The sequence below is a fragment of the Toxorhynchites rutilus genome, chromosome 2 (genome assembly GCF_029784135.1).
Source record: "Toxorhynchites rutilus septentrionalis strain SRP chromosome 2, ASM2978413v1, whole genome shotgun sequence".
Lineage (NCBI taxonomy): Eukaryota > Metazoa > Arthropoda > Insecta > Diptera > Culicidae > Toxorhynchites > Toxorhynchites rutilus.
The window spans coordinates 118294344-118306632 of NC_073745.1; the positions used below are offsets into that span (position 1 = coordinate 118294344).

At 38.6% G+C, this 12289-nt stretch overlaps 2 protein-coding genes, 1 long non-coding RNA gene and 1 other non-coding gene across 5 annotated transcripts in view; 2 read left to right on the top strand and 2 right to left on the bottom strand.

Moving 5' to 3' along the window:
* The window catches only part of LOC129770578 (homeobox protein koza), a 32125-nt gene extending 20023 nt beyond the window's left edge, over nt 1-12102 (top strand). Inside the window, exons 3-4 of one of the 2 annotated variants that reach the window (XM_055773502.1) lie at nt 11006-11101; nt 11167-12102. In XM_055773502.1, coding sequence (XP_055629477.1) covers nt 11006-11101; nt 11167-11389 — 319 coding nt within the window. In that variant the 3' untranslated portion in view covers nt 11390-12102. The remainder of the gene's footprint in view (nt 1-11005; nt 11102-11166) is intronic. The other variant, XM_055773501.1, reaches the window with a different exon arrangement.
* On the top strand, nt 3522-4657 carry LOC129770579 (uncharacterized). Its single transcript, XM_055773503.1, has 3 exons — nt 3522-3714; nt 3768-3951; nt 4018-4657. Coding segments are annotated over exons 1-3 (540 nt in total). The 5' UTR covers nt 3522-3712; the 3' UTR covers nt 4372-4657.
* Nucleotides 5394-8035, bottom strand: LOC129770581 (uncharacterized). The gene is made up of 3 exons (XR_008742143.1): nt 5973-8035; nt 5765-5909; nt 5394-5703 (listed from the first exon to the last, which is right to left on the bottom strand). It is a non-coding gene; the product is annotated as an uncharacterized LOC129770581 (long non-coding RNA).
* Nucleotides 7796-7990, bottom strand: LOC129772011 (U2 spliceosomal RNA). Its single transcript, XR_008742528.1, has one exon. It is a non-coding gene; the product is annotated as a U2 spliceosomal RNA (small nuclear RNA).
* Nucleotides 12103-12289: the final 187 nt, after the last annotated feature.

Here is a 12289-nt window from a genome sequence, read left to right on the forward strand (position 1 = left end):
GAAATCATACGTTTGTGTTTCCAAAAATCGGTTCGAACATTCCGGATAACACAACATGAGCTATCCTGATTTCTCCTGATTTTTATTCTTATTCCCCGATTTTTGAAAATAATAGTTGGCAACCCTGCTCGTACCTATCATTCCGCAAAACTTTTGCCAAGGTCCACGGTACTAAATCCAATGAATTTTTGATCCTATCTGGAGTGCCACAGGAAAACATTTTTGGTCCTCTGATTTTTATTTTATTTTTTTTCAACGATCTGTGCGATAGGCTAGGTTCGGAGAAACTATTTTATGCGGATGATTGTTTTCTTTCCGAGAGATTTAATCAACTTTCGACTGCTGCATACTCCAAACTGACATCGAGCGATTAATTGGCTGGTGCCAGGAAAATGTAATGCATTAAAACGCTGAACAGTACCAGACCATCATACTTACGCGCTCTCCAATTGTGCACGGCTACGTGTTGCTGCTCCCACTATTAAAAAGAGTCAGCCGAATCGAAGATTCAGGAGTTCTCCTTGACAGCAAGCTGCGCCTCCATAAGCACGTCTAGGTAACAATTTCGAGAGCGAATGCAATGGTTGGATTTCTGAGACGCAACACAGTTCATTTCGACGACATCTACGCTCTGAATCGTTCTTCTTCTTCTTATATGGCACTAACGTTCCTAGAGGAACTCCGCCGTCTCAACGTAATATTACTTGCGTCATTTTCATTAGTACTTAGTTGAGATTTATATGCCAAATAACACGCCTTGAATGCATTCTGAGTGGCAAGCTCTAGAATACGCGTGACCACAGTGCAAGTCAGAGGAAATTTCTTTGAAGAAAAATTTCCCCGACCAGAACGGGAATCGAACCCGAACCCCCGGCATGCTAGGTTCGACGCTAATTACTCGGCCACGGGAGCACGCTCTGAAGTCGTTGTAGTGTGCATTTGTCCGCACCGTTTTGGAAGCCGCAGTACAAGTCTGGACCCCATGTTACGTTGTACATATTTAGCACATCGAATGTGTTCAGAAACACTTCGTAAGGTATGCTGTCCGTGGTCTGACCCGGTACAATGCCAGTAACCTACCACCCTACGAACAGCGTTGTGCACTCTTTGGAATGCAAACCCTGGAAAATCTACGATGGGTGCTGCAAAGAAATTTTATATTCGATTTATTACCGGACCAAATTGACTGTAGTTATCTACTTTTAAACGTTAGCCTACACGCACCATCCCGAAAGCCACGTCATCATCGACTCCTGGCCAGGGCTCAGCATAGTCATAGTCAACTGAGGATAGTCGGCTGACTAACCGACTGACTATATCCGTAGTCAGTTAGTAATGGCTTTTGGCTTCTTCACGCAGTTTCTCCGCCAAAACGACTGAACAGCCAGTCGGGCGTTTAGTCGCTATCTCCCTCTACCGACTCGACTGTATCAATTCATTCTTCCCAGTCAAATTCTCCTCATTGCATTTTGAAGTGACTTCCCCCAAAACGAATTCGTTCCTCTTTCTCTTTCCCATGTATCTTTATGCATGCATCGATGTTTGAGTTCACCGTGGTTTGACAAACGCTACAGGTGAGCTAGATTTTTTTGTACACGAAAATTACTCACACATATAAAATAGCGTGCTGTGTGTGCGCTATTTTACACGCCTAATATTAACTAATACTAACGCGAGAACCTTTATAGCATACTTGATAAATGTCTAAGTTCGTTGGTTTCACGATGGGTAGAAAATAAACCGTTCATTGATGGGGTAACCACTTTTTTACATCAGGTATCAAGTTTTCGTTCCTCTTTATATGGACGTACAATAAGACTGCATACGGGGGTACAAAATTAGTGTCAGGGGGAAATGGAAATGTGGATTGAAGTCAATTGAATGAAGAGGCAGATTTGTATTCATTAGTCGAGTCAGTTAAAATAACCACTGACTGGACTAGTTCCCCAGTCATCCTCGCTAGTCAATTCATTTTCTAGTCAAGTCATTTTTTTGTTGGCGGTGACTGCCGAAGCAGCTCTAGCCGAAGCGGAGCTACTGGGAGTAAAGTCGGTCTTCATTTTTCACCGTCGAAGATTTCGGGCCCTGCTCCTAGCCATGCCTAGTCACCGTTAGACTTTGCTGCCGAGTCTTCAACGAGGTATCTGAACTATTTGATATACACCCAGGTTTTTTTTACGCGGGGGATACGTACCTCGTAAAAAAATCGCGTTAATTGAAAAATCCGCGTAAAAAAACCATGTCACCTAATGGTAGATATCAAATCGGACTATCTTTACGTAGAACGGAAGTTAAAAGTTGAGTGTTGCTCGCTTCCGAAAACCCGTAGTTTTTTCCAGCAATTTCGTTGGTTACTGGTAGCTATAGTTCGGTTTTCCTCACGAATGAGGTCATCTGCTGTTGCTAGAAGATTTTCTAGTAATTTGTACACTCTTCTGCCAATACACGTGCAGTACCACTGTTGGACCGTCCAGAGCTAAGTAGACAGGGAAAGACATTCACGAATAGCTGCCCGTAAAAACCCCGTCCCGTTGTACCGCCCGGCGAGCTCCCCGTTACCCAACACCTAAAATCGACGTAAGAATCGTGATAAGGTGCGGCACTAAGCGCAAAACTCCGTTACAAGCACTAGTTACCGTAATTTGCTCTGAGGGAACATGAGAGAAAAATGTGAGCTGAGGGGGAGATGTGATATTGCACCGCGTAAAAAAACCTGGGTGTATATAGATTAGTCTATAAGTTAAGTCCCTTTAAGCAATCTGTACAACCTTGAGGTCGAAGACGTTTGACGTTAAACAAATAAATAAATTATTATCATATATACAGCCAGGTTTTATGATACATTTAAATACTTAAAAACCTGATGACAGTTCACTATCCAATGCTTCGAATGGTTTTGATGATGCTGACCACGCCGATGTTCACGATCTGTCAGACTTGGATATATCTGCTGTAGTTAAACTGTGTTTAATATCCAGAAAAAAATCTGAAGCCAATGCAGTTTACCACGTTTCAGGTTATATTTTGGGCAGTATTAGTAGAACAAGTAATACTTGCTCAAATTGTTTCAACCAGTGTTTCTGGGCAATTCCCTTCGACAAAAAGTATGGAAAATACTCAAATCTTCTAGCTACAGCAACTATTCGTGTTTGTCACACGCACCATTTTTTTATTTGTATGGAAAAAAACAATCATGCCATTCTCAATTAACAAGAAAAGATATTTTTACGATGCAAAAAAGTTTGAAAACTTTGAGGGTTCCAAATTGTGACAATTTGAAAATTAAAATAATTAAGAGATTTGTAAAATTTAAAGCAAGTTCCAATCGTTCGAAGAAAAACCAGAAGCGTAAATATAATAGCGGAAGTTTACTTAGAATGTTTGATAAATAAATATTATTATATAACATTAAAATACCAACATGTCTTTTAGTTCGAACCCAATATTTTATGCACTATATACAATACAGTCAACTCTTCTTTACTCGATATTCTGTGGTGTCTATTCTGTATTTCAATCGATTCGAAATATTTCGAACGACTTGGTAAATTCCATTCCCTGTTTCGTTCGAGGTGTTTTCAAATTCGAATACCTTTCGTTCGGACTGTTTTGTTTTCGAACATCTTTCATTCGAATCAAACCAAACGTCAAACCCACTTTGTTTATGAAGGAGTGAATAATTTCCGCAGCGGATGAGCGGTGAACTGCAAAAATGTAAGCTAATTTTTAATCATTTTTTTCTTTAAATTAATTTTAACGTTCAACAGGGAAAAAAACAAAAACAAAACAACCACTAAAAATCAGTTCGAGCGGATTGTGCTGCTTCTGGAGCAAGAGCCGGACATAGCAAAGGGTTTCTCCCGAGGAAATTCCGGACCCTTCTGGGATGATCTGGCGGCAGAAGTCAATAGTTTGGGACCGCCTATTCGCGATGGAAGTGGATGGAAAAAGGTATATACTAAAACGAATCCGAAACATATGTTTATAGTCTTATTTTTGCCCTGGTTTTCTGTGTAGGTTTGGGCGGACTATAAGTCCGGATTAAAGCGAAAACTCGCTCACAACAAACGGGAGCAGAGGGCGACAGGTGGAGGACCCAATAAAATTATCAATTTGTCCGAGCTGGAGGAGCAGGCAGTTCTACTAACTGGGTTACTTGCGACCGTGGAAGGAATCCCGGGTACCTTATCTCATGGAACACAGTTGGGTTCGCCTTCGGGTGAACCTCAAGCTGCAGACCAGGAAAATTTTATATATTATGGTACTTCCGACGAGTGTGACGGTATCAATAATACCATTCACTTCCAGCCCTCTCAGCCGAAAAAATCCAGACCTTCTACCACGAGGCTATTAGAGCTGCAAGTCGAGTAACAAAACAAATTTCACACCAATGTGAAATCCCTGTTAAAAAACACAAACAAGAATTTGAGTGATCTGGTTCATTATCAGCGCCAATCAGCTCGAGCGATTCTTTCCGTGGATGCCACACTCAAAGAACATCTGAGTGAACAAAAACGACATAACCACGAGATGGAGAAGATCGCGCTGGAGAAATCAATAGTCAAGCGACAAATCCTTGAAACGCAGATTGCGTATATTTCAGAACATTAGAATAATGTTTCAAAATATCAGTGATCTGATTTTTTATCTTTATATTGTAACTCAAGTATAAAAAAATGAAAAAAGTTCTAATCGTATTTTTATATCTTTCCATGGAAGAAAAATCTTACTTAATTTTTTCTTTGAAGTTTGTTTGGAATAGCATCAAAATTATATAAACTTTTTTTAAATTCACGAATTTCGCCTATAGTTTATGGAACTTCCTTAACCCCTTCACGTACAACATTGAACTTTACTCGTTGTTTCTCGATGTGAAATAATTACATAGCTTCAGGCATATGATGAGGATACCGACAACTGAAGATTATCAAATTTCCGTTATTTAAAAAAAAAATTGAATGAGCTAAAAATATAAAATATAATTTGAATATTATAATTAAAATAAAAACGAACGAGTTAGTACGTAGTAATAACTCCTTCGTTTTTATTTTAAACACAACATGTATTTGCTCATCATAGGGCACCCATGTTAGATACCCACACTCAGCAGAGTAGCGGAACGACTCGAAGTGCTCGTTTTGGGCCGTGCTGTTGGAAATTAAATCGTACAGCAAGGGGTTAAAACAACGCAAAAAGTATTAATAATGGTTATTTGAATACTTGGCCTGCTTACGAGAAATCGATAATGACATGTTCTCAAAGTGTTGGCAGGAATAAGAGTAAATAATTCTGCCGAAACCATAGTTAAGTAAGGAAGACACTTCCTTTTCCGGTGGTTGTTATTTATTTGAGCATTTGCAAACAAGTTAGATGAAATTTAACAGTCATAAATATTAATTTAAACAAAAGTTTATTATGTAAACAGCTGCATAACATATTATAACTACTGAGAACGACCAAATTCTAAGCATATATTGTGAAGTGCACAGCATACATTTATAATTTGAGCGCATTTAGTAGGATTGTAGTGAAGTTGTCTCGCGCCAAGGATGCATCTAAACCGATTTTTTAGTAAACCGATTGTCCGCTCGACGATAGCACGACCCAAGGCATGCCTGCGATTAAAATCGCTCTCCAAACTCCCTTCCTCCGCTGCTCTGAATGGCGTTACTAACCAAGGTTCCGATGGATAACCAGCATCACCTGAAAATATTTTATCACACAGTACATACAAGTATACTAAAATATTGTAGTTGAACATTACCTAGAATCTTAGTATTAACTTCACCATTTTGGTGAAGCTGCTCAAAGTGAGTTCTTGCAGGGCTTACACGCCATATATGAGAGTCATGATTAGATCCCTGGAAGGTAGGATCAACGAAACGAATCCTTTGCTGATCGTCACAAACCTATGTTGATAAAAAAGAGTATTTGTTCATTGATTTGTTAATTCAAATACTAATAATACTTACAATCAGAACGTTGAGACTATAAAATCCCTTCCGATTAAAAAACAAATTTCGATTCAGCTTAGGTGGAATAATTTTTACGTGGGTTCCATCCAAACACATAATAACACCCGGAATTGATGTTTTCTGATAGAAGTGTAGTTTCCCAGCAAACATTAAATCGTATAATTTTGCACGTGCCAAGTCTTACAAGAAATCCGAATAAATCATAATCGCATATAATATCAATCAAAGTATGTATCGTGTATATTTGAAATCGCATAAAATGTAAAAACTCGATTTTATATACCATTATCAAATTAAGTCGCATATCGGTATAATAAACATCAATTTTATGATGTACATTGTCGTAAAATATATTTAATCCGCATCATATGCGTATATTACGCTGATGCAGTTTGTGTGTCGTATAAGCGTATAATTTAAATCGATTTAGTACTGTAGTAAATCGTGTTGCATGCTGAAGAAAATCATGAAACAGTAAATCATATTAGATCCCAATAAAGGACATATTACATCATATTGAAATGTCAATGAAATGCTGATGCACTCGAAAGTTTTAACCGCTGTTGAATTAAATTTCAGATAGCCGCGCGAGATAGCTGGTGGATGATAATCCAGACGATCGGAGTTCGAACCCATATCGGAGCAGTTTTCACCAAACATCAATCTGTGCCATTTTAAACATTCAATTCCACTCCCAACACAAGTCAATCAAACAATTATTATTTCTACAAACATAAATACTCATATATAAAAATGGCGTTTCGTGAGGCTATAATAAACATTTCACGAAAATATTTTGCGCCATTTGTTTTTTTTCTATGTCTGTAATAAATCGTATATGAGTAGGGCACAAGTCGCTATTATAGCCGGTCAAAGTTGCATATTCATCCAAACAAATTCGGTAAGCATTTGCCATGTATGTATATGGCCTCCACTTTTGCATGCATATGCCAGTTAGGCGCATTATATGCCAACCAAATTTTAGGGCATATGATGATATATATACGCTTGTTGTGCGATTTAATGTTTGCTGGGTTAGCACGCCGCTGTTCGTCTTCCGTCATATTTAGGGAAATCCATTTCTTACACAGTGTCCGCTCCAGAATGTTAAGCATTTCAGTCAGCACCTTGGAAAATGTGGGCTGTGCTATGGCAATGTGATAATCTTGCCCTGCTCCATGTTGATAATTTCCTTCAGCAAAGAATCGCAAACATGCTGCGAGTTTCACCTCCGTGGATAGACCACCTTTCCTTGTGGTAAGGCAGTTCTCAATTTCCTCTAAAACGTACCGAAAAGCTTCCTTACTTAGACGAAAACTTTTGATGAATCTGAATAAGGGCAAAATTAATCAATAAGAGAAACAAACATGGGATTTTTGAGACGGATACTTACGCTTCATCAGAAAGTTTCATGAAGTCGGTTGATTTTCGGTGGTTTCGCCGATGGTAGCAAGGCATTCCAATTTCTTCTTGCTCCGCCAAAATCGGTAACAAAACGGAATCCATTGAACGAGAAAATTTTCTCACAAATTTCTCTTAGGATCAAAAATTAACTGAAATTCAACTCGCACTCGCCGCTATTTAATACGGTGTTTCTTTTTGTTTATCGGTTTTTGACAGATCGATGCATATTCGAAATTTTCTAACACTTTCGTTCGAAACGAGCAAAACGATTGGAATAGGGAATGGTAAATTCGAAAACGATCGAAATATCACTTTCGAACGAAATAGAAATCCGTCGGAATACAGAATAGGCACCTGTATCTCGATGCTCTTCCTAATTAGGCCTAATGTTTCGTTATAAACATTATTTTACTACTTTTGCGTGGGCCGATCCCGGTGGTACTGCAATACCGGGCCAACCCTTGGTGGAAGTGGAGCAAGCCCCTAACCATTCCACCCATTTCCAAAAATCAGTTTAACATTTGTTGTCTCCCTATGGGAGATCTATCAGATGTTAAGCTGATAAGAACAGATACTACACTTTGATCTTAGCCTTTAGGCCGAGAAGCGATACTGGTCAAAACACATTACAGGCCCTAACGAGCGATTGAGCATGCTGCGCTAGCGATGGAAAAGTAGCGGCGCATTTGAAAAGAATAGAAATAATCATAACAAGGAAAGGGGAAACAGTTTTGTACATCACAAACATTGTGGTCCGAACTCTTATAGGAAAATATGTAAGGCGTGGTCGTATTTGAAGTTGATTGGGTTATTCCTTATTTCTTTTTCACTACTCTTGGAATTTGAATCAATGAACAATGTCAACGTTGGTTGGACAATTTCTTAGTGTGAAATACATTTTGAAAACATTTTTCGATGCAGTTTTTCTACATATTAATACACATACAAGGGGTACTCCAAATAAGAAAGATTGGTACTTTTTTTGTCTGATCTGAGAGCGGTATTTTTTTAAATCCTATTCGAATCCTTGTTGTACCATTCAACTGGAGATAAGCTAATATGTTACTGTCGAAATACAGACCAATTAGGTGTGATTTAAATTTATATTGCTGGTATAAAATTTATTTCTGTTGGGTCTGGTCTATAATTATTAGGCCTTATTCCCGTATACAAATCATTTTGTGACGTGACAACACCTAACTTTTTGCTGTTTAAGACGGTTGAACATTAATGATTAATTAAATTAATTTCAGTCCCGTTTCAAAACATATAAAGGAACTTAGTTATATGATTTGTCAATAATAGATGAACGTAGATTCCATAAGATAGAATATAATTATGCTTCGACATACGATTTGCTGATAATATTATTAAACGACAAAAGATATGGAAAATCGGAAGTCGAATATCGTATTCCGATGCCATCTTGAAATCGGAGATTGTAACTTCCGGTTCGTTAAAACTGCTCTAAAAGTCCGGAAAGAGCATGAAATTCCACAATACGATCGGGAATGATAGTGTTAGCATATATCCAAGGGTGCGCGAAGAAGAATGAAAACCAGAAAATAAAATTTTATAGTGAGTAGATAGAATTTGAGCGAAACGGAGATAATGTTAGAGTGGGAAAAACTTAGCCTTAGAACGACGCGTGTGGTGTTAGGTAAAGAAAGTGCACATACAAATGCACACGCAAACGGCACAGTCAACGGTCGAAGTCAACGTCAACGTCATCGTCGACACGCAAATATAAACGCCCTGGCAAAGGTACTAACATATGCATACACAGACACCAATGCATAGAGTTAATCAAAAGTGTCTGATAGCAATCATACTTTCAAATGCATTCCCCCGGTAGTGAGCCCCACCCGATGAGCCAGAATAGTGCGAGCCCTTGATGACAAGCGCAAGATTCAACGTGTTGAATAAATACGACGTAAAAACTGGGAGTCGACTTTTTCCAAATAATGGTTTGCCGTGTACCGAAGGGGACAGATAGATTCAATCTATATAGTTTATCTTGATGAATTGACCATGAGTAATTAAAACTGCCTTGTTTCATATTTTTTCTCAATAAAAAGAACATTGAACTCACTTTCCATACAGGTCAAAAAAGATTTTTCTCTGTTTACAATCTGCAATGAAAACGCAAAATGACGCTAAAACGACAGAACGAAGAGAGCAAGAAAAGTCACCATATAACCAAATTGTCATCGTTGTGACACCTTTCATTTGATACTACTAAAAATTCAAAGGGGGATAGGTTCAAGACCGTCGGTCGGGTTAGGACCACCTTCCCCTATAGGTTGGAACTTCGGAAGGGGGATCTCAGAGGAAAGTGAGAAGTATTCAGAATAATAAACTATTCAGATAAATAACCAACATAAAAATTAAAATACGGTGAAATTCATATTTAATATACTTTATTGATTTTGTCACGTGACAATGCATTGTAGAACTGTTTTTTCGCTGTCAAGTTTTTGACGTCAGAAAACAGGTCACGTTTTTATGAAATAAAGTTAACGTTAATAACATTTTTTGCCACGAACGGATTTTAACGATTTGCATACCCATCGAATCGTAAATTTTCTAATACATTACAATTTCATAGTCTGTAGATGTTTTAAATTGATGAACATTGGAAGCATTCCCATTTCCCCATACATTTTTCAGTCCATTTGTGTGCTTTCCCGAACAGAGCTGTCAATAACGGGCAACTTATGCAACCGCTAGCATAGAAACAACGAAGGAGGATAGCGAAAAGAAAACATCTGCGAAGTAAACTCCACCCTTGCATAGTAAGTAAGCTGTCGCCAGCATATAAGTATTGCATCACCTCTGAGGAAAATTCTCAGAATCATTATGTGTCCGAAACAACAAAGGTCGCTTATTCTGCTCGTTGTGTGTTTTATGTTTCCCCTCGAGCTGTGAACGCTAGCGTATGTTTCACTTGAAGTGCATCTGGCATTGTAATTAAAACAACCATTCATTTCCTGTACATGTTAATATCCCACCTTCCATACTTTAGTTGCCATTCGTATTTGCTCTCTTGCGCATCGGCTCTGCTGTGATGCAACAAGTTTCTAGCTTTGTTGGCGGTTTTGACCGAGAGTCGAGAAACGATTTTTCATAAACAATCATTCTCGCGATGTTTCATTTTTATCGCTGCAACTGTGTGCATCTCAGGGTCCCCGGAACTTTTTAAAGAGTTATTTATGAAATTTCGCAAACGGAACAGAAATCACAATTTTAATGCTCGACAGTCGCAAACTGCGAAAAGTCAGATGTTGTCAAACTCACAAAAGTGTTGGACTGGCAACAAGCGAATTCAACTATAAAATATCCCCCAACTGATAATTCTTGTAGGAAATTTTCACAATTTTGCTTTGACATCGTTTACTTTCTAGAAATCGTAAAATTAAAACTTGAAAACAAGGAAAAGACTGTTTTCAGTGAGTCAAAACGTTGTCACATCACGCTGGAATGGGTCATATCTGTTGGGAGAAGCATAAAAACTTTTCTGTAGAAGTAAAAATCACTAATGTATTACTTTCAAATTTTCTCACGGCTACATTTTCATTACTCTCAGATTGGTCATTCTAACGTAACTTTTCTTTTCAATCCACTAGATGCCAGAAATATTTATCCGTAGCTGACAGAAGCGATGTGGCCGACGCTCTGAACCTGTCGGAAACCCAGGTCAAAACGTGGTACCAAAACAGAAGGTGCGTTTAATTTTAAAGCAAATATTTCACGACCCAATTTAAACGCTTCTCTTTCCCTACCCCAGAACGAAATGGAAACGACAGAACCAGCTCCGATTGGAGCAGTTGCGACACCAAGCCACGCTGGAGAAGGAACTAATCAGCAGCCAGGAATCGTCGGCCAATCCAATCCAGTGCTGTCCCACCTCGTTGGCATCGTTCAGCCAAAATCCGTGCAATTTTCTCTCATCGGCCACGGCGGCTGCAATTTTCCGTAACGTCTCCTACGCCCACGGCTGTCCCCTGTAATTTGGCCCACCCCTTCCTTTCGTTTCAATCTGTTATGACTGATTTCCAATGCCACAGATTAGAGGGTTCTTTATATTTGGTGTAATTTATGTGTATAGATGACAAATTGTAAATAGCTCGGTGTTTGTTATAACGAAGAATAAAACCGTAATAATTATGATACAAAAACTTCGCAAACAAGCTTCCTGATGCCGCTTTTTATCAATCACCAAATCCCCCGGAGGCATGAATAGCTCAATTACACCCCCGTTGTGCCTGATCCCAGATTGGGATATAATGATAAACATTAGCTCGAAAATCACCCACAAAACACTTGCTACTTTGAAGTGCATAATTGATATTTCGTTGACATCCGTTCGCTCTTTTGTGTGTGTTGTCAACACAATTTAGCGACCAATTGTCGTTCTGATTTATGACGATAGCTAAGCAAATCTCAGTTGAATAATTTACAATCCAAATAGTGAGGTGACTCAAAATTATGCATAAATTGATGGGTGTTGTTTATGGAAAATTTTGCTTCTGTCATCACTCCCCCTATTTCTATTCGATTTTCTTTTACCGTGAGAGCAAGGGTCGTGCGCCATTGAACCGTTTGTTAAGGAAAATCTCACAATTATATACAACGGAAACGTGTCGTTTAGATTGTCTGTAGAACAAGTACACTTGATGGGCTATTGATGCGTTGACTTTTTCATTGTCGAGGGGGAAATATGACTATCAATTGGAGTCCCTACAGAGAGGTTATATTTGAAGAGTACGTACATCTTCGTTCTAAATTTGGCTTTCCTTCTCTCAAGCTTATCGCAGACGTTTCATCTTTTTATGTCAATAATCTAGTGTTACAGATTATGACTAACTCAAAATATCCTTTCTAAGATCTTAGAATGTGTTAACCCCTGC

What these genes read in the sequence shown, in the direction of transcription:
- LOC129770579 (XM_055773503.1), top strand. An exon ending in ATGGAAGTGGATGGAAAAAG is followed by an intron (nt 3,952 to 4,017) that starts GTATATACTAAA and finishes TTTTCTGTGTAG; the next exon opens with GTTTGGGCGGACTATAAGTC.